The 22496-nt window shown below is 47.2% G+C and overlaps 1 protein-coding gene across 1 annotated transcript; it reads left to right on the top strand.

Moving 5' to 3' along the window:
- The first annotated feature begins 293 nt into the window (after positions 1–293).
- ZNF329 (zinc finger protein 329) lies at positions 294–12119 on the top strand. Its single transcript, XM_079760244.1, has 2 exons — positions 294–397; positions 9115–12119. Exon 2 carries the CDS (start codon positions 9135–9137, stop codon positions 10752–10754), a length of 1620 nt encoding a protein of 539 aa, XP_079616370.1. The 5' UTR covers positions 294–397; positions 9115–9134; the 3' UTR covers positions 10755–12119.
- The last annotated feature ends 10377 nt before the right edge of the window (positions 12120–22496 follow it).

Below are 22496 nucleotides of genomic sequence, written 5' to 3'. Positions count from 1 at the left end.
CGGGGCCCTTCCGGAGAGCTGTAAGGACCCTGACTTCTAGGGCCCGCTGTCATTTCTCCTGGGGCCGCTAGAGGGCGCTGCGGATCAGGCAGAGGCGATCGGCGGGGAGAGGGGCTGCGCGCGTGTCCCTCCGCGCCGGTGTGAGCCCGTCAGCGCCTCTCTCCCACGGGCTGCAGCTGGAATCTCCGAATGGGTCACAGAAACGGTCACCTGAGAAAAACTCTGAACCTCACACCACAGCGGGCCCCCCTCACACCACGCTCGGCGCGGCGGGGCCTCCGGGGACGCGCACATCCGGGTCCCGGCGCGCGCGCGCACGCGCACTCGCCTCAACATGGCGGCCGCCGTCCCCGTCGCCGCTGTCGCTGCTGCTGCCGCCGCCGCCTGCCCGCCTGCGGTGAGTCCGCCGCGCCCTCTCGTATTTCGGGGCCTCCGTTTCCCTCCGCGGGGAGTACCCGCCGGGTCCCGCTGGGTGGTGCGCGGCGCGTTGCGGGCGGGTATCAGGGAGGCGGTGGGCGCGGTCGGCTCGGCCCGCCTGCCTTCGCCTGTGAGGACGCCCCCGGGGCGGGTGTGTGAGGACACCCCCACCCGCACCCTCACCTCCATCTTCCCCCCCACCCCCACCCCGGCCTTCCTGTCCCTCGGGGAGCTCAGCCGTTCCGCGGGGTGTCAGTCGGTCCCGCCTCAGGGACCGTTCGGCGCGCGCGGGCGGGGCCGCGGGGTGGCCCCCTCTCCCGCCTGGAGGGCCGCGGAGCCGGGGACCCGTCCGTTCACCTGCTCCCCCCGCACCCCGTCCCCCTGAACACCCCCCGCGTGCGGCCTCGGTGCGGTTCCCCACGAAGGCCGTGTTTTTCCATCTGTCTTATGGCCGTTTTTTTTGCGTTTTCTCTTCCTTGGTTTTCGGGGTTCATTTCCTTAGCTCCTCTCCCCCCCCCCCAGGAATTCATGGTGAGTTTTCCTGCAAATGGAAAAGGGGAAACCCTGGCGCCCCCTTATACCGACCCGTGAGTGTCTCCTGTACTTGCTTGATCTCATATATGGGATGTCCCCCCGCCCCCCAAAAAAAAGTGTATACACACTTTGAATAATCATAAAGGCAGCGCTGATTAAAATGCGTTCCATTTTATTTATTTTTAATTTTATTTTTTAAAATATATTTTTATTGACTTCAGAGAGGAAGGGAGAGGGAGAGAGAGAGAGAAACATCCACGATGAGAGAGAATCATGGATTGGCTGCCTCCTGCAAGTCCCCCACTGGGGATGGAGCCCACAACCCCGGGCATGTGCCCTTGACCGGAATCGAACCCGGGACCTTTCAGTTTGCAGGCCGACAGCTCTAACCACTGAGCAAACCCGGCTAGGGCTATTTTTATTTTATTTTTTAAATATATTTTTATTGATTTAAGAGAGGAAAGGAGAGGGGAGTGAGAATACAAACCTCAGTGATGAGAGAGAATCGTGGATCAGCTGCCTCCTGCACGCCCCCCTACTGGGGATGGAGCCTGCAACCCAGGCATGTGCCCTTGACCGGAATCGAACCCGGGACCCTTCAGTCTGCAGGTCGATGCTCTATCCACTGAGCCAGCTAGGGCACGTTTCATTTTAAAATTGTAATAGAATAAAAAAATTGTAGTAGAATCAGCTGTTAAAGTGTGTATATACATTTTTTTTCGGGGTCGGGGGAACACACGCTGTTTTTCTCCCTGTCATCCATTAAATCTTTTTGGGGAATACATTTAAATTAAGTGGCAGGTACCATCAAGCTTCCCCCTTAAATACCTCATTGTGCTTAACATCAAATTAGAGTTTAGTACTAATTTTTTTTAACTTTAAAGAGACTTATTATTATTACTACTATTTTAGAGAGAGAGAAGGGAGGAGAGAGAAACATCGACTTGTTCCGCTTATTTATGTATTCATTGGTTGATTAGAGTTCAATACTATTGTGTTTTTTTTTAAGTATATATTTTTTATTGATTTCAGAGAGGAAGGGAGAGGAAGAGAGATAGAAACATCAGTGATGAGAGAGAATCATCTATCAGCTGCCTCCTGCATGCCCCACACTGGGGATGAGCCTGCAACTCAGACATGTGCCCTTGACCGAAATTGAACCTGGGACCCCTCAATCTGCAGGCCAACGCTCTATCCACTGAGCCAAACCAGGCAGGGCAATACTATTGATTTTTTAAAAATTTCGAGGCACAGTTGGGGTACAGATCTTCATTGTACCACTGGATGAGTTTGGACAAATGCAACCCAAACCTCAGAATTATCATCACCCTAGGAAGTTCACTTATACTTGGCCAATTTAAAAAAATTTGGTTGTTAGGCACTTGGGCTTATGAAAATGTTTTAGGTGCCAAACCTTTGTTTGGTTTATTTTCCCCAAAGTAAGTAACTTTTCTCAGTTCTATTGCTTGTTTTCTCTCCCTTCCCAGTCCACTTTTTTTTTCCCCAGCCCACTTTTTAAAATTTAATTTTCCAATGACAGTTGATATTCAATGTTAGTTTAAAGTGTACAGCCTAGTGGTTAGCCATTTATATAATTTATGAAGTAACCCCCTGAAAAATCAAATACCCACCTGACACCATACATAGCTATTACAATATTATTATTATTTTAATAATAGTTAAGCACTTAATTTTTATTATCACTACTTTTAATCCTCCTCTGAAGATATGTTTTACTGATTTAAGAGAGAGGGGAAGGGAGGGATGAGGGGAGGTAGGAAAGGAGGGAGAGAGGAAGAGAGAGAGAGAGAGACATGGATGGGTTGCTTGCCCTTACGACCACAGGGATGGACCTCAAAACCTAGGTATGTGCCCTGACTGGGAATTGAACCCAAAACCTTTTGGTGTATGGGATGATGTGCCTACCAACTGAGCCACCTGTTCAGGACTTAAAGTAATTATTGGTAGATATGTGGTTACTGCCATTTCATTATTTATATATTTTTTTCTTTTTCTTAAAGAAGTCCCTTTAACATTTCTTGTAACACTGGTTTGTTGGTGATGAGCACCTGTAGCTTTTTCTTGCCTGGGACCAACTTTTTTTAATTTATGTATTTATTTATTTATTAAATATATATTTTTATTGATTTCAGAGAGGAAGGGAGAGGGAGAGAGATAGAAAAGAAACATCAATGCCAGATCGGCAGGAGGCAGCCGATCAATGATTCTCTCTCATTACTGATGTTTCTGTCTCCCTCTCCCTTCCTCTCTGAAATCAATAAAAATATATTTTTTTAAAAAGAAAGAAAACTTGCAGGAATAGTTCAATGATCACTCGTAAAACCATCCAGATTCTCAAGTTAACACTTTGCTACATAAGCTTTACCTTTTTTTCTCCCTGTCTCAAACACGCATACACACACTATATATTTTACACACGTACACACAGTCTATGTATTTTACACACATACACATACTAAGAGGATAAAGGGGTGATTACTCACATAATGAGGCTGTCCTGGGGGAGCAGGGCAGTGCTCTCAGGGTAATCCAAAAACAGCCTCAGCGAGCAGGAAAAGGAGACTGGATGGGCTTTCATTGTGAGTAGCAAGTGGAGCTGGGATGAGGATGGCCTCACCTTGCTGGGGGCTTGCATGGTTAGAACTTCCTGCCAACTCCAAGGAGAAAGCATTCAGTCTTTTTTACAAACCTCCCTAGATATAGGGTAGAGGGAGCTGGTGGGTAGGGAATGGTGCTTGAAAGCTGGCAACCATCAGTCATCAAAAATGGAGTCAGACTTTATCACAATGTGTAGTTGGGTGGGTGGCTTTGTTACCACAGGGCTCAAGTTGGTGGCCAACAGTTTATTTTTGTTAAAGAACGCATAATTTGAACAAGCAAACATTATCATGTTTGGTCCACAGAGATGGCAGGAACCATGGGAAGGGCTTGTGCAGCTGAGGTCTGGCAGCCTTTGATGATAACCATTCAGGCACTGGGCCTTAGGGGATTCCTCTGCAGGGTCATAGAGACTGGGGATAAAGCCCTGCAGAGGTGAGTGCCTGGGAAAGGAATTCTGCGCAATCTTGGCACATCCTATAAAACTGTTACTTCATGAAGTCTTAACGCACCAGAATCGGGCCAGGTGGGGTCTAGACCAGTGGTTATGAATCTGACAGACTCAACACCTGCTTTTTAAAAAAATGCAGATTTATTGAGATATAATTCACAAACCATTACCATTCACCATCTTAAGGTATAAAATTCAGTGGTTTTCACCATTGCCAATAACAATTTTAGAGTATTTTTATCATCCTCAAAATGAAAGCGTGTGCCCATTAGCACTCACTCGCCCTCTCCTCTATCCCTTTCAGCCCATGGCAATCATTAATCGACTTCCTGTCTCTGTATTTGTGTATTCTAGACATTTCATAAAAATGGAAATACAATATGCAGTCTTTTGTGTTGGCTCCTTTTGCTTAGCATAATGTTCTCAAGGTTCATCCACCTTTGTAGTGTGTATTAGTGCTTAGTTCATTTGTATGGATGAGTAATATTGCATGGATATACCACATGGTGTTAATCCATTCATCAGCTGATGGACATTTGAGTTGCTTCCACTTTTTTGGATATTATGTATAATGCTTCTGTGAACATTCATGTACAAGGTTTTTTGTGTGTGTTGTGTGGACATGTTTTTATTTCTCTTGGACAACTACCTAGGAGTGGAACTGATTATAATGATCCTAGTGGGAGTGAAGTAGTATCTCACTGTGGTTTAAATTTGCATTTTCCTGATGGTTAATGGTGTTGAGCATCTTTTCCAATACGCAATTATGTTTATTGGCAGTTTGTATATCTTCTTTGGAGAACTGTTTATTCAGATCCTTTGACCATTTATTAAATGGGTTACTAATATTTTTTTTAAAAGAATCTTTTTAAAAATATATGTGTTTTTATTGATTTCAGAGGGAGGGAGAGAAAGAAACACTGACCAGCTGCCTCCTGCGTACCCCCTAATGGGGATTGAGCTCGCAACCCACCTGGGCATGTGCCCTGACTGGGAATCAAACCAATAACTTCCTGATGTTCAACCAACTGAGCCACACTGGCTAGGCAGGTTATTGATCTTTTTATTATTGAGTTGTAAGTTATTTATTTACTCTGGATACCAATGCTTTATCGGGTATATGATCTGCAAGTATTTTATCCTATTTTGTGGGTGTCTTTTCACTTTCTTAGTGATGTTATTTGAAGCACAAAAGGTTTTAATTAACTACTTTTTTTTTTGTGTCACTTGTACTTTTGATGTAAACAAGTTTCTGAAGCTTTACACCTGTTTTTCTTTTATGAGTTTTAGTTTTAGATCTTAAATTTAGGCCTGTCATCCACTTTGAGTTAACTTTTGTGTAATGCTCACTCTTTATTTTATTATTTTTTTTTAATTTTAATATATTTTATTGATTTTTTACAGAGAGGAAGGGAGAGGGACAGAGAGCTAGAAACATCGATGAGAGAGAATCATCGACCAGCTGCCTCCTGCACACCCCCCACCGGGGATGTGCCCGCAGCCAATGTACATGCCCTTGACCGGAATCGAACCTGGGACCTTTCAGTCCGCAGACCGACGCTCTATCCATTGAGCCAAACCGGTTTCGGCATGCTCACTCTTTATGATCAAGTTTGTAATGTGCCTTTTACCATCCTGAAAGGAATTTTATAGATAACATTACATATCCACATAATTAAAAAATTTCTCCAAAAAAAAATTTCTCAAGTCATATGTGCAGGTAAAGAGTCAATGAAAGGAAAGTATTAAAATATATGTTTCTATATTTAAGTGCTTGGGCACAGCTACCCTAGAAGACATAGGAGGCAATCCCGTGTTGGAGACTATAGGTTTGGATTAAGAGAAATAGGACAGTCAGAATTCATTGTCTTCAGTGCAATTGAATGAGGTGAGCTAGGGGTGGATGGTGCTGGAACAGTGAGTATCGGGCAAGTGGATCCAGACCAGGAGTATGGAACAGGAAAGGGAGAAGGGCAGTACCTTGGTGGGGGCAGGTTCTAAGTGCTTTACTAGAAGGCATCCCAGGCTGTCCAGATGAACTCGGTCTTATCCACAGGCGAGTAACCCCCTGAGTTAGGACCTGGAACAGCATCAGGACAAGTTATCACAGAACGTTCTCCAGGCCTGAGGTCTCAGCATGTGCTGAGGCAACACTCAGTGTGTAGAAAGCCTTTGATGGCCATGGGGAAGAGAAGGACAGACTGGGGAAAATTAGTAATACTGGGCTTCAGAGAAGTGGTATGGAGGATATCCAAGGACAGGGTCAGAGGATGGGGGAAAATGGGGGTACTCACTGCCCTGGCTGGTATGGCTCAGTTGGACATCATCCCATGAACTGAAAGGTTGCCGGTTCGATTGCTGGTCAGGGCATATGCCAAGGTTGTGGGCTGCCTCCTGCATGGCCCCTGTTGGGGATTGAGCCTACAACCAGGGCATGTGCCCCGACCGGGAATTGACCTGGTGACCTTTCGTTGCACTGGAGGACACTCAACCAACTGAGCCATACTGGCCAGTCCTACGGCAACATTTTATATGGTCTGTGCTGGATTTATTTAAATACACATTTATCATTTCCTTTTCTTTCCTTTTTTTTGGGGGGGAGGGGCAGTGGTATGTTTTCCTGAAGAACAACTTTTCTAATTATTATTTTTTTAAATTCTATTTATTGATTTTAGAGAGTGAGAGAGAGAGAAAGAGAGGTGAGAAAGACACATCAATTGGTTGCCTCCCCTGCAATATAACCTGACGTGGGGCCAGGGATCAAGCCTGCAGTCCAGGTACATGCCCTTGACCCAGAATTGATGCATGGGCCAATGCTTTAACCACTGAACCACCGGCTGTGATATATTTTGTGTTCTTGTAGTTGCACTTTGGTCTTGGGCAGTGTGGCTTAGAGTTTGGAACATCATCCATGCACTTAAGGGCCATGGGTTTGATTCCCAGTCGGGACACATATGAGAGGCAACTGATTGTTAGTTCTCTGTCACATTGATATTCCTCTCTCTCTCTCTCCCACTCCTTTCCTCTCTCTCTAAAATCAATAAAAGCATATCATCCAGTGAGGATTAAAAAGAAGTTATAGTAGCCCTAGCTGGTTTGGCTCAGTGGATAGAGCGTTGGCCTGTGGACTGAAGGATTCTGGGTGCAATTCTGGTCAAGGGCACATGCCCGGGTTGTGGGCTCGATCCCCAGTGGGGGCATGCAGGAGGCAGCCGATCAACAATTCTCTCTCATCATTAATGTTTTTATCTCTCCCTCTCCCTTCCTCTCTGGAATCAGTAAAAAAATGTTTTTAAAAATTGTAGTATATAACTGCATGAATGATGCTGGGAATGAGCAGATATCAATGTTTTTTCTTTCCTCTCTGTGAAGTTCCCCTTTGTATCCTTTACCCATTTTTTTGTTTTGTGAAATTCTTGTTAGATCTCAGCATTATTCCTTTGTCTTTTTTATTTTATAATACTGTATCTCCACTTGCATTTTGATTTTTTTTTAAATATGTTTTTATTGATTTTAAGAAGAAGAAAGGAAAGGGAGAGAGAGAGGAAAACATCGATGAGGGAGAGAAACATTGATTGGCTGTCTCCTGCATGCTTCCTATTGAAGATCTAGCCCACAACCTGGTCATATGCCCTGACTGAGAATCTGAACTGGAGACCTCTCGATGCATGGAATGATGGTCAACCATCTGAGCCACACCAGTCAGGGCTGGTGTGTAGAAATTTTTGATGTTGCTATCAGAGTTGTTAATCCTTATCTGTATGGTTTTTGCTTATTAAGCTCAGTTGATCTAGGAGTGCCCCGTTCTTGAAAGTATCCGACATAATTTATTTTATTGTATTGTATCTTTTTATTTATTTTTATTATTAGAGAGAGTGGAAGGGCAAGTGAGAGAGAAACATCGATGTGAGAGTGAAACATTGATAGGTTGCCTCCCTCACATGCCCTAATCGGAAATCAAACCTGCAGCCTGGGTATGTGCTCTGACTGGGAATTGAACCTGTCACCTTTCATTGTACAGGGCGACACTCCAACTATCCTACATAAGTTAAACGTTTATTTTGTGTAGAGGTCTTTATCCACCTGGAATTAAAATATATATGTACACACACACACACACAGTATATATATATTTTAGGTAAGGGTCTAATTTTATTTTATCTAAAAAATATGTGGCAAGCCAGTTGTCTTGATATGAAGTGGAGGGGTGGGCGGGTTGTTAGAGGAGGATCAAGAATGGTGATGACACCAGCAGCCACCTACAGAGCACTGTCCCTTCCCCCACTCAGAGCCAGCCTCAGTCATGATCTGACTCTCCTATTCATCCTCAGGGTGGTCCCTGACCCTGTGCTGCATCCCATCCGTGAAGGTAGAACTCTGACCACCAAGCCGGGGCCCAAGCTGTTCGTCAGCACTGTTGTACGCACATTGTGAAGTTGAGGCTTTGAACGCGTGTGCGGTTGTTGTCTGGGCAGTGGGTGATGGAGACTAGCATACAGTGGCTGGGAAGATGTTCCAGTGTGAGCAGTGACACCTGGTTTCCCCTGTCCCAGGCTAAACCTGGTGGTGATATTTAGTCCAAGTACTGTTCCTCCTGCCTGTTCATTAGGAGGATGAAAATGCTCTGTAGCCGTGGCTGGTTTTGCCCAGTGGATAGAGCGTTGGGCTGCGGACTGAAGGGTCCTGGGTTCTATTCCAGTCAAGGGCACATACCTGGGTTGCAGGCTTGATCTCCAGTTGGGGCGTGCAGGAGGTCGATGATTCTCTCTCATCGTTGATGTTTCTATCTCTCTGTCCTCCTTTCCACTCTGAAATCAATAAAAATATATTTTAAAAAATAAAAATAAAATAAAAGTTTCCTTGTGTTTTCCCTTTAAAAAGCAAATTAGAAAAATGCTCTGTAGCTCTCTCTGACCCCGTTCTTCTCCTCATCCCCTGATTCTCAGTTTATCTCCCCCTTGTACAGATATGAATTTGAGAAAGAAAACAAGTAAAAGAACACACCCATATTCCTGCCTGTCACCATTTTTTATTATTCTTGAAGACATAGCTCCATGTACTAAAGTCCGTCTTTTTCCTTCTTCACTTTTCAGCCTGCAACACGAGACTGAAAATGACAGCTCAGAATATTCCTGAGGAAGCACTACCGTGTGACGTGGAAATTGAAGGATTTACAAGAGAGGGTCCCCATTTCACCATCCCAGGTGACAGGTGGGACTGTAAGAACTGGGAGGGACACCTGAGACAATTAGCTTTAACTCAGGAAAAGCCAGGAGCTCAGGAAGTAATTTGTGAGTATCCTGGACTTGGGAGGCCTTTGAGCGCCAGCTCTGACCTTCCAATATCTCGGAGGATTCCTACAACAAATGGTTTTCATCTACATGACTCAGAGGTTAAACGTTTGGATTGTGACCCAGCTTTACACAGTTCTCAGAGAAGTTGTATCGCTCCAAGAACTGGTGACAGTGTTGCCTGTGAGAAAGCCTTCTGCCATTCCATGGAAGTGATTCAACAACTGGGAAGAAATCAAGTGAGAGAGAAGCTCTATAAATACCCTGAAAGTGTTGAGTCTTTCAACCATTTTACCCCTCTTGGTGAACAAAAGCTAACAAAAAGAGGGAAGAAACTGTATGAAGGCAAGGACTTTGGGGACATCTTTACCTTGACTTCATCTCTTAATGAAAGCAGGAGAAGTCACCCTGGGGAGAAGCTGTATAAATGTACAGAATGTGGCAAGTGCTTCAAACGGAACTCTTCTCTCATTTTGCATCACCGAACTCACACTGGAGAGAAACCTTATACATGTAATGAGTGTGGAAAATCCTTCTCCAAGAACTATAACTTGATTGTGCATCAAAGAATCCACACAGGAGAGAAGCCCTACAAATGCAATAAGTGTGGTAAAGCCTTCAGTGATGGGTCAGCTCTGACACAACACCAGAGAATTCACACCGGGGAGAAACCTTATGAATGCCTAGAATGTGGAAAAACCTTCAACCGAAACTCATCCCTGATTTTGCATCAAAGAACTCATACGGGGGAAAAACCATACCGATGTAACGAGTGCGGGAAGCCTTTCACAGACATCTCCCACCTCACCGTACATCTCAGAATCCACACTGGGGAGAAGCCCTATGAATGTAGCAAGTGTGGAAAGGCTTTCCGGGATGGCTCGTACCTCACCCAGCACGAGAGGACTCACACCGGAGAGAAGCCCTTTGAATGTGTGGAGTGTGGAAAATCCTTCAACCGAAACTCTCACCTCATCGTGCATCAGAAAATCCATTCTGGGGAGAAGCCCTACGAGTGTAAAGAGTGTGGGAAGACGTTCATCGAGAGTGCTTACCTCATCAGGCACCAGAGAATTCACACTGGCGAGAAGCCTTATGGCTGTGACCAGTGTCAGAAACTTTTCAGGAACATCGCTGGACTCATCCGGCACCAGAGGACTCATACTGGTGAGAAGCCCTACGAGTGTAGTCGGTGTGGCAAAGCCTTCAGGGACAGCTCCTGCCTGACCAAGCATCAGAGAATTCACACCAAGGAGACCCCGTACCAGTGTCCAGAGTGTGGGAAGTCTTTCAAACAGAACTCTCACCTTGCAGTACATCAGAGACTCCACAGCAGGGAGGGTCCCAGCCAGTGTCCTCAGTGTGGGAAAATGTTCAGAAGGAGCTCAGCCCTGGTCCGGCATCAGAGGACACACCCTGGAGAGAAACCCATGGAAGCATAATGGATATGGGCACACTCGTTTCCTGAGTGCCCGCGAAAACCTGTGTGAGGGAGGGTGTCTTCAAGGGTGACTCCTCCCAGTCAGTACAAAATAATTTTTTTAATTTGAATGATGAAATCTGTGTGTGTGTGTGTGTGTGTGTGTGTGTGTGTAATTTATTGATTTTTTGAGCGAGAGAGAGAGAGAGACTGACTTGTTGTTCCACTTAGGCATTCATTGCTTGATTCTTGTTATGTCCCCTGACCAGGGATTGAACCCGCAACCTTGGTGTATTGGGATGACGCTCTAACCAACTGAACTACCTGGCCAGGCCCAAGAATTTATTATTAATATTTTTTAAGGAAAAAAGTAAGTCATCTGCAATGCCACCCTCTGGGATAATCATCATTGGTATTCTGGTGGCCACCCTTTCCCCAATCTCCTTATGTGTACATAATTTTGCATGTATGGGGTCCCATTACACTTGTGGCTTTTACATATAGAAACTTATTTTTAAGTGTTTCTCTTCCCTATCCAGTAAATGGAATGTGAGGCATTCCTTACCCATATTATTAAGTTGATACATTAGGAACTCCTGGAGGGAACCCAGGATGGTGGTAAATGGGACAAAGGCTTCAGGGATGATCACCCTACCCTGTACGGAGCATGATACACATACACTGGAATAAAATCTTTGGAAGTCAGGAAGGCGCTTCTCTGGAGACACTCAGCTGCTCCTGCATTAGAGTGCGTATACTGTAGAGAACCTGTGAATGTGTTCAGTGACTAATCAGTCTGACGAATCCTTGAAATCGGGAGTGTTTGCCTGTTGTACGTAAGCAAACTCATAGCAGAATCAAGTGCGATCTGTAAGAGCAGCTTTCAGCAGGAGCTGTATTGACTCATCTCGATCAGCAGTAATGTCCTGGTGAGAGGCCCCGACGATGCTCCACACCACAGCAGACACAGAATTCAAGGAGATTGTTGTTTGGATGTATCCCCACCTGCTGGGTGCTGAGCACTCGTTTCAGAAGAAGCACTTGGAGATGGATGTTGCTTGTGAATGAACAGTAACATTATCCCTCTTAGCCATTTGTACTCCATAAGCGTCTATAGATGCAAGCGACCGACATTTTTTAATTAAATTCAAAATATCGTGGCAGTTAACTGGTTAAGGAAAGACTGAGCACTAGGAACGGGCCGCCGGCTGCTGTAGAAATGTGGTGCCTGCTTTAGTCAGTTCAATCAGAATGACTGAGTTGGTATGTTTACCTTTTATTGTTCACTTAGGACACTTCTGATTTGTTCGATCCTGAACCATAATTATAAAGATTTTGTTGCCATATTGAAATGTTACAATGGGGCAGGCAACAACAAAAAATGGCATAAAGTAGAAGATTTGCCTTGTGAAGATGTGTTTACATATGGATGTTGTTCGTGGAGAAATAAATGTGGTTTTCTTAGGGAACTGCAATTGTGTGTGATACTCTTTTTTCTCTCTGTTACAAGTCCTCCATTGTTGCTAAAATAATTTCAAAAAGAATACAAAGGCCCAGGACATAAGTTTCTTCTTAGGAACTTGGATTATGAGGGGATGTCACTGTGGAGAAGAGGGTGGGCCTCAGGGAATGAGGAGTAGGAGGCTACAGAGAGGTGAGGGATGACTAGGAACATCCTGCCCGGGGCAGGTGGCCAAGTGAGAGCCACTTAAACTGCCTGGCATCACATCAAAGCTGGGGGGTTTCGACTTGCTCCTGTGGAGCTAGAGTCACAGTGAAGGCCACTGAGGTAATTAAGGCTAAGGTAGCCCTAGCCAGTTTGGCTCCATGGAAAGAGCATCGGCCTGTGGACTGAGGGTCCCAGGTTCGATTCTGGTCAGGGCACGTGCTAGGTTACGGGCTCAGTCCCCAGGGTGGAGTGTGCAGGCGGCAGCCAATGATTCTCATCACTGATGTTTCTATCTCTCCCTTCCTCTCTGAAATCAATAAAAATATATTTTAAAAAAAATAAGGCTGGGATTGATTTGGGTGGTCATAAGCTGCTAAGTTTGTGGTAATTTGTTCCTGCAACAATAGAAAACTTACAGCCTTGAAGAAAATTCCCACCTGTCCTTTCCCCTTCCCTTCTGGTCCACCTTGCTTCCACTGACACTCCCATTCACATCTCACTTTCATACGAACTAGGAAAGCTCTCCCCTTGCAGAACCCGTGCTCTGGAGACACTAAAACTAAAGCATGAGGGCTCACAGCTGGAGCTGCAAGAGGCTCATGGACTGTGAGGGGCCCAGTGCCTCGTCCCATAAGCCCTTCCTGACTCATGGGGCTAGTTTGTGTTTTTGTTTTGTTTCGTTGGTTTATTTTTAAATTTACTTTTATTGATTGCAGAAAGGAAGGAAGGGAGAGAGAGATAGAAACATCAATGATGAGAGAGAACCATCAATCTGCTGCCTCCTGCACACCCAACACACATTTTCTCGTCCTCTTCTTGGGCATTAACTGCCTGCCATCTGATGGATACACAACACATTGTAATCGTTTATCTTCCTTGCTGGACTGTAAGCACCCTGCTCTGAAAAGTTGGAAATAAAGAAATTGCATCCAGCCCCACCCAGTGCAGTTGAGCATCGACCCATGAACCAAGAGTTCATGTTTGATTCCCGGTCATGGCACATGCCCAGGTTACAGGTTTGATCCCCAGAAGGGGATGTGAGAAGGCAGCCGATGGATGATTCTCTCTCATCATGGCTATTTCTCTCTCCCTCTCCCTCACTCTGAAATCAATGAAAAAATATTTATTTTAAAAAAGTAATTATATCCAGAATCTTACCAGTCACCAGCAATCAATAATGTCTCAGAAAATGTTTTCCAATTCAATCAACAAACATTTGATGAGCATCCCCGATGTCAGAACGCCAGTCCCCAGGATAGTCTGGGAGTATAGCAGTGTGTCCAGCCTCATGGAGCTGTCCGGCTAGAGAGCAAGATGGGCATTTATCAAACAATCACAAAAACATCCAGGTGAAATGTAGTTGGGAAAAGAACCAAGAGCTGTGAGAGGGAGAGGGATTGACCAAGGGGTTGGGAGGGAAGACTGCCCCCAAACAGGGATCTGTATGTGCTGATGGGGAGGATGTAGGGGCTTTGGGAGGGAGAGGTGATGGGAGTGGGCAAGTTGGGGTAGGTGAAACCTTGTAAACCTCAGGTTCTGTTAGGTGGACACTCAGCATGGAGACACAAGAAGCAAGTGACCATGGGGAAGACAGGGAAAGGAGGCAGCCAGATGAAGAAAAAATGGCCAAGGCAGGAGGAGGGAAGCCTGAGATGGGTGATGGACCGAGAGAGAATGGGATTTAGGGAGGAGAGACCCTCCTCCACCATGTCAAATACCAGGAATGGGCAATAAGGCTGTAGGTGGTATCCCTTCAATGGGCAACTCTCAGAGAAGTGACCTCACTGAGGAAGAGGTGGGTGTGGGGTGCAAGACTTCCTTTGCAAAATTAAAAATCTACATTTACAAGGGCAACAGTTCAGACCCCAGGTGACAAACGGGTTGAGAGTATGTCTACTAAGTGCCAGGAGGAGAAACTAGCAAATATATCAGTACGTATGGATGTCTAGGCTGAGAGTGGCCAAAGGAATTTAACAGAACCAGTGGCTATTTCTGGTAGGAAAAAAAAAAAAAATTAAACAACATTACAACATTTTTGGTCTTCTAAAAATATATATTTTTTTAAAAGTTGATTTTAGAGAGAAAGGAAGGAGAGAGAGAGAGAGAGAGAGAGAGAGAGAGAGAGAGAGGAGAGAGAGAGATCAAGTTGTTGTTCCACTTATTTATGCATTTATCGGTTGATACTGGTTTCAGCCTGACCAGAGATTGAACCTGTAACCTTGGCATATGGGTTGACACTCTAACCAACTGACCCTACCCAGCCACAACTTAAAAACAATTTTTAAGCTAAAATTTTCTAAGTGTACAACTGAGTGTTTGTTTGTTTCGTATTTTCCCAAGGTAGTGTAGTCACCACCATTCTTCAGTTCTAGTACATTTCATTACCTCCCCAAAGAAACTAAATACCAATTGGCAAATAATCTTCATTCCTCCCTCCTCCAGCCCCTGTCAAACACGAGCCTACTTTCTGTCTCTATAGATTTGACTATTCTGGACATTTCATATAAGTGAAATCACACAATGTGTGTATAACCAATGGACACAGACCACAGTGTGAAGGCCTGGGGTGGGTTAGGGGCTGGGAGGAGGGGGGCCCTACGAGGGTAAAATTAGGGGACATCTGTAATACTGTCAACAATAACAAAAAAGTAAATCCTTGAGCTGCCACAATGCTTTGGGGAAAATGTTTTGTTTTTTTAAAATATATTTTTATTGATTTCAGAGAGAAAGGGAAAGGGAGAGAGAGATAGAAACTTCAATGATGAGAGAAAATCATTGATTAGCTGCCTCCTGAATGCCCCCCACTGGGAATCATGTGCCCCAATCGGGAATCAAACCTTGACCTCCTGGTTCATGGTTGAGGTTCAACCACTGAGCCACGCTGGCCGGGCTCTTCCCTTGTTTTGCATCACAGAACTCACATGGAGAAAAAAACGTTCATATGTAACAAGTGTGAAAAATCTTTCCCAGATTTCTTCCACTTTATTGTCCATCGGAAAATGCACGGATGCCTGGCCGGTTTGGCTCAGTGGATAGAGCGTCGGCCTGCAGACTGAGGGGTCCCGGGTTCGATTCCGGTCAAAGGCATGTGCCTTGGTTGCGGGCACATCCCCAGTGGAGGGTGTGCAGGAGGCAGCTGATGGATGTTTCTCTCTCATTGATGTATCTAACTCTCTGTCCCTCTCTCTTCCTCTCTGTAAAAAATCAATAAAATATATTTTTTTAAAAAGAAAATGCACGGAGAAGAGAAGCCCTATGTGTTTACTGAGTGTGGGAAGGTCTTCATTGATGGTGCATACCTTATTCAACACTGAAGAGTTCACACTGGAGAGAAACCCTATGTGTATGGATTGTGGGAAATTCCTCAGCGGTGACTCACCTGATTGTGCATCAACAAATGCATTCTGGAGAAACCCTACATGTGTAAGCAGTGTGGGAAAACATCCATTGACAGCACTTACCTCATCCGCCACCCGAGAAGTCACACTGGCCAGAAGCCCTGTGGCTGTTACCAGTGTCAGAAACTTTTCAAGGATATCACCCGCCTCACCCAGCTCCAGAGGACTCATACTGGTGAGACGCCCTGTGAATGTAGCCAGGATGGCAAAGTTTTTAGGGAAACTGTACCACTGGGGGACATTTCCAGAGCAGAGTTGGCTCACCTGGGATTCAGTGAATATTACAACTTCTCTGCTTCTCTTTACTTACTCCTGAGTTTATGTCTCGATCTTAGGTGAATTATTCAACCTCTCTGTGCCTTAGTTCCTCTCATATAAAATGTGGACAAGACCTACCTCATTTGGATGAAGAGGAGTGAGGTATGTAGAATGCTTGGGACATAACAGGGTTCTGTATGAATTAGCTCGCCCCGCTCTTACCTATCCTTGCTATTATTGCTCATCCTCTTATAACTGCTGCTCTGTTATTGATGTTTTTCTTGTTGATAATTTTTTAAAAATAGATTTTTATTGATTTCAGAGAGGAAGGGAGAGGGAGAGAAAGATAGAAACATCAATCATGAGAGAGAATCATTGATCAGCTGCCTCCTGCATGTCCCCTACTGGGGATTGAACCCGAAACACAGGCATGTGCCCTTGACCTGAATCTAACCCGGAACCTTCAGTCTACAGGCTGACGTTCTATCCACTGAGCCAAACTGGGTAGGGCTTGTTGATAATTTTTTGTTGTTGCCATTAACGATGATAATATCGATGCTATTCTTCTCTGACTAGGAGGCTGAAAGAGGTAGATGCTAGCCACCTTCCACAAAGCTCTGTAGACCAAGCATGTCAAACTCAAGGGCCAAATAAACAAGGCGTACGTGGATGTGAGCCACACACAAAAAAAGCTTCAATTTTCATGGAAATAGAGGTTTATGTCGATAGAGACATGCTGATTACAAATGGCTAAAATAAATGAGTCATCGTTAACATAAAATAATAGAACATTTAAATAAAAATTTATATTTTTTCTTGAACATTAACTTACCAGACACTGAATAACTGCACAAATTAGTAAGTGTCACACAAATAAACCTATTTTTCTTGTTCTCCGAAAGTGAAATATTTCCTGTTGCGCACACCAAACAAGTCAGTCCAAGATTAAAGATGTGGCCATCGGCTGCTAGAAAATTCGCTGCTGGTGTTAGTGGAGAGAAATGGTGCGCCTGCGCGTGAGGCACATAAAGGAAATGATGCAACACGATTATAGTCATCAGTCATTAGTGACCGTTGTAGTTTATTATTAATAATTATGTATAACAGGATATTGTAAAAATTAAGTTACTAGTTTTAAAAAATATATATTTTATTGATTTTTACAGAGAGGAAGGGAGAGGGATAGAGAGTTAGAAACATTGATGAGAGAGAAACATCTATCAGCTGCCTCCTGCACACCCCCTACTGGGGATGTACCTTGGTTGTGGGCACATCCCCAGTAGGGTGTGTGCAGGGTCAGATGATCGATGTTTCTCTCTCATCGATGTTTCTTTCTTTTCTTTTTTTTAAAAATATATATCTTTATTGATTTCAGAGAGGAAGGGAGAGGGGAGAGAGAGAGAGGAACATCAGTGATGAGAGACAATCATTGATAGGCTGCCTCCTACATGCCCCCTACTGGGGACCCAGCCCATAACTGGGACAGGTGCCCGACGGGAATTGAACTATGACCCCCTGGTCCATGGGTCGACACTCAACCTTTGAACTACACTGGCAGGACAAAAAAAAAAAAAGTTGTTTTTGAATTTAGAACTGAATGCCCAAAAATAAATACTATAAACTATTTAGATAAACATTTTAAAAAATCAGCTTATGCAAACGGACAGCCTCATAAGCTCTGCTGTCTAGAAAATTCTGAAATGGGAAGCAGCATCCTCGCCCTCATCCTGTCCGTCCTGCTTGCTGGAGCAATGACATTTATGTTGGGCTTTTGAGCACATCGCTCACCCCAGTTGCTTCTGTCTTAAAGTTTCCTCCATTTTAGCGTCTCTCTCTTTAAAGATCTTTTATGCTATTCAAAGGAGATTCACTTTTTGTTGTTGTTGTTGTTAATCCTCACCCGAGGATATTTCCCCATTGATTTTTAGGGAGGGTGGAAGAGAAACGGAAAGACAGAGAAACATCTATGTCAGAGAAACACTTTGATTGGTTTCCTCCTGCAGGAGCCTGCAACCAAGGTACATGCCCTTGACCAGAACAGAACCCGGGACCCTTTGTTCCACGGGCCGATGCTCTATCCACTGAGCTAAACCAGCTAGGGCGAAGATTTACTTTTTATTTAATAATATTATTTTTTTATTTTAGTTAATCTGAGGATATTTTCCCATTGATTTTTAGAAAGTGGAATGGAGGCAGTGGGAGAGAGAGAGAGAGAAACATTTTTGTTAGAAAGACATAATAATTGGTTGCCTGGTCTTCAAACTTTATCAGTTCCCTGGATATGCAGACTGGACCCCCACATTTCTGTGTCACTGTGTCACCACCTCCGGCTCTCATTTCTGTCATCTCCCTGCTTGTGCTGCCTTCTCCATCTTCATTTCTTTTCTTTTATTGATTTCAGAGAGGAAGGGAGAGGGAGAGGGAGAGGGAGAGGGAGAGGGAGAGGGAGAGGGAGAGGGAGAGAGGGAGAGAGGGAGAGAGAGAGAGAGAGAGAGAGAGAGAGAGAGAGAGAGAGAGAGAGAAACATCAATGAGGAGAGAGAAGCATGGATCAGCTGCCTCCTGCACACCCGGTACTGGGGAGGGAGCCCGCAACCCTGGCGCGCCCTGACGGGGAATGGAACTGTGACCTCCTGGTTCATAGATGGACGCTCAATCACTGAGCCACGCCGGCCAGGCCTCTATCTTCATTTCTAGGCCGTCTTATCTCCCCAGTTCTGGGTGTGACCCCTTTCTGTGTGACCCTGTCTGTGGGTCTCCATCCACGCCTGGGTTTCCTCTCCTGAGTCTTTCTCCGTCTCACGCTCTCTCTGTCGACCTCTTGTCCGCGTATTTCTCCGGCTCCGAGACTCCGGGTCTCCAGGTCCTGCCTCCCCGTCTCTGGATCCTCACGCACCTGTCGCCCTGGCCCCCTGGCTCTGCGCCTCTCTCTCTGGGTGTCCCTTTCTGTCCCACTGCCGGGCTCTCTCCCGGGGCTGCGTCTCTGGTTGTCAGGGCGATGCCTCATCTTCCTCTCGTTTACCGCGTTGCCGTGGTATCCATAGTGACGCAGGCGCGCAGGGATTGGTGAATCGCCGCCGATGATTGGCTATCTCCTAGACGCGCGTCGCGGAGGACGCCCGCTGCATTTTGGGAGTTGTAGTCCGCGGTGCGCCAGCAGCGCTGTACCGGCGTCGGTCGCGCGAAGAACGGCTCTGCGCTGAGGTGGGTCTTCCCGGCGGCCGCGGGGCGCCCCGACCTGGCTTTCCTGAACGGTTCGAGGGGGTCGGGTCCGAGCGCGCGGCGAGGTGTGGGGGCCCGCGTTCCGGGAGGGCCCGGGGGGTAACGGCGGGGTCTGCGGGGGAGGCGCCGGCAGCGCGCCCCCTGGGAGCCCGCAGGTGGCCGCGCGCCCGGAGGCGGGGCGGGGCGGGGAGTGCGGTTCCTCCGGGCCACCCGAGGGGTGCGGTTTGAGGTGGGTGCCCGCCCTGCCCGGGGACCCGGCTGGCGAGGGAACCCCGTGGGAGAGGGCGAGTGGGTGCTGCCTGTGGGGTGGCCGGCCTGAGGGAGTGGGAACCACTGAGGGTTTTTTTTTTTTTAAATATATTACTTTATTGATTTCAGAGAGGAAGGGAGAGGGATAGAGAGTTAGAAACATCCATCAGCTGCCTCCTGCACGTCCCCTACTGGGGATCGAGCCCGAAACCCAGGCATGTGCCCTGACCTGGAATTGAACCCTGACCTCCTGGTTCATAGGTCGACGCTCAATCACTGAGCCACGCCGGCTGTTTTTTTTAAGTCCTGGTGGTACTAGTCTTATAGAATGAGTTGCCACTCTCCACTCTTTGTGGTCATTTTTGTCTACACGAGTACAACCCTCCACCGATACCTAACAAGGGGATTGCTTGGAAATAACCTCGCGTGGACTCTGGGTGCGTTCGGATGCCCCTGCCAGTTCTCACCACGTGGGCACGCCCTTGTCTGTCCTCTGCAGGCCTGGACTCCGGCCGGGCGGAGATCTCACAGCGTCCCGCTGCTTGTTTTGTGTCGTCCTTGGAGCCATGGTTACGTGAACCTGCCCTCCACGACGCTGCCCTGCCCCCGGCTGGCACGGTCACGTTTCCCAACGCAGATATGGGAAGATGGTGCCTCAGGAGAAGGCGTCAGCCCCCCCAGGACCTCCCCGACTCCCCCCGCACTGCCCGTGCCAGGATGGCAGCGGGGGACCCGCCGGAGGACCCCGGGACCACCTGCAGGAGAACGCCTGCCGACCTGGACGTCTCCCACCTGCTCCGGAACTTCGCCCGCCAGGCCCTCGCCCAGCTCCACCAGCTGTGCCACCAGCGGCGGCAGCCCGAGGCGTGCTCCAAGGAGCAGGTGCTGGAGCTGGATTCGCTCCTGAAGGTCCTGCCCAGCGAGGCCCGTCCGGCCCTGGGTGTTGGCGCACCTTCCCGAGAGCTGCGAGAAGGCGGCCTCCCTGGCGGAGGGCCTCCCCAAGGACGGGGAGGAGCCAGGTGAGGGGAGCATGCCTCGGAGCAGGGGTGGGGAACGACCGTCCTGCGGGCCGAGGAAGACACGCAAAGTCATTTGGTCTGGCCCTGCCGAGGCGTGGGGTGCGTTAATTAAACGTTGGACCAAATACAGCAGGCTAATGTTTAAGTGGATAATTTTGGATGGCCTCCGAGCGGCCCTCGGCAAAGGCTCCCACCCCGGCCTTAGAGGAAAGGAGAAGGGGCCGGCGCTGGGAGGCGTGGAATTAACCTCACGTGGCCCAGATCCCAGGCAGCCGCTCCTGAGAGTTTAGTTCCCCCACGTGTGAGAGGCTCAGAGGTGAGCACCCCTCCGCTGACGGGGCAGCTGCGCTATCTGCAGGACCCAGTGCCACCACCCTCAACCCTCGCTCTCGGTTCTGTTACAAAACTGTTGGCCTGGGCCCGTGGTCGGCAAACTGCAGCTCATGAGCCACATGCGGCTCTTTGGCCCCTTGAGTGTGGCTCTTCCACAAAATACCACGGCCTGGGTGAGTCTATTTTGAAGAAGTGGCGTTAGAAGAAGTTTAAGTTAAAAAAAATGTGGCTCTCAAAAGAAATTTCAATCGTTGTACTGTTGATATTTAGCTCTGTTGACTAATAAGTTTGCCGACCCCTGGCCTGGGCGACTCTGACTCCCTCACGGGGCCTTGGTTGGGACAGCGCAGTGTGTTAAATGTATCTGAGCCTGAGCTCGTGGTGAGCGTATTCGACGCGACCTTCAATGAGTTTGCCAAGGTGCCCACCTTGGTCTCTGCCCTCCCTGGACCTCGGAGCTCGCAGCCCCTGCCTGTGAGACCTGCGGCTCCCGAATCTGGGACGGCTTCGTGGCCTGAAGGCATCAGCTTTCCTGTCCTCCTGGGGCAGAGACGGGCCGCTCAGCCTTCCTGGGTCTCCCGTGTCCTGTGGATAGTACGTCCCTCCTTCGTAGGAGGCCCCCAGGCCCCTGAGCTCCTCATAGTTTTAATTTTAGGTCCTTTTCAACTTGGCTTTCCTCTGGATTGCCACCACTTCCCACCTGCCCATCCCCAACCTCTTAGCCTGTCCATCCCCCAACCCCAAGCTGGGTGTGGCTCTGGTAATTTAAAAAAAAATAACTACATTTACCTTTCAGCTCTTGTTCCTTGCCTGACCCATGAGTTCCATTCCGCCTCAGGGAGATCCCTCCCAGGATGCATCCCACTCAGCTCTCAGGCCCAAGGATGACTCCTCTGTCACCCTGACATCCCTCCCGCCCTCGGTGTCCTCAGCTCCCCACCCGATGTCTCCGTCCGTGCACAGCTGATGCCCGTGCCTTGTTTACTTTTTTATTTGGGAATGACTTAAACCTGATAGAAAAGGCACAAAAATCATGAAGACAGTACAGAGCTCACACAGATGTCCTCACCCAGACCCACCTGTTCACATGTTCACACACACACACACACACACACACACACCCTGGGGTGTGCGAAGTCCACATTGCTCCCGTTGGTGATTCTTTTGTTACCCAGGGTGGCCCAGTTTCTCCACCATAGTTACTGCTTCCCCCCCAAACTAATAGTTGATCTATGAGAAGACCTTGAAGATAATGCCGATACCCAGTTTCTCACCAAAGTACGCCCTTGGTCCAGCCTCCATTCATTCTTGCCGGAATCAGTCTTCAGCATTGAAGGCTGCAGGGCAGGATGTCGACCACCCATTGCCAGCCCTCCCTCCGTGTTCTCGCTCAGCCCTGGCCACCTCTTTCTGCCCATTTACTCGTCATTATCATCAGACGCATTCATTGACTCCTGTTTTCTCAGTGGTTTGTAACTCACCGCTCCCCTTACTGGTTTCGGTGCTCAAGTTGTGCCAGATGGGCTCATGAGTCTTACAGGAAACCTGCACCCTATGGCATACCGTCACCATTTTTGGAAAATTTTTAAAAATATATATTTTACTGATTTTTTTACA

Source organism: Cnephaeus nilssonii, assembly GCF_951640355.1.
Source record: "Cnephaeus nilssonii genome assembly, chromosome: 20".
In the NCBI taxonomy this organism is placed as follows: Eukaryota; Metazoa; Chordata; class Mammalia; order Chiroptera; family Vespertilionidae; genus Cnephaeus; species Cnephaeus nilssonii.
Note: the sequence above shows the minus strand (reverse complement) of the source record. Positions and strands in the feature narration are given on the sequence as shown.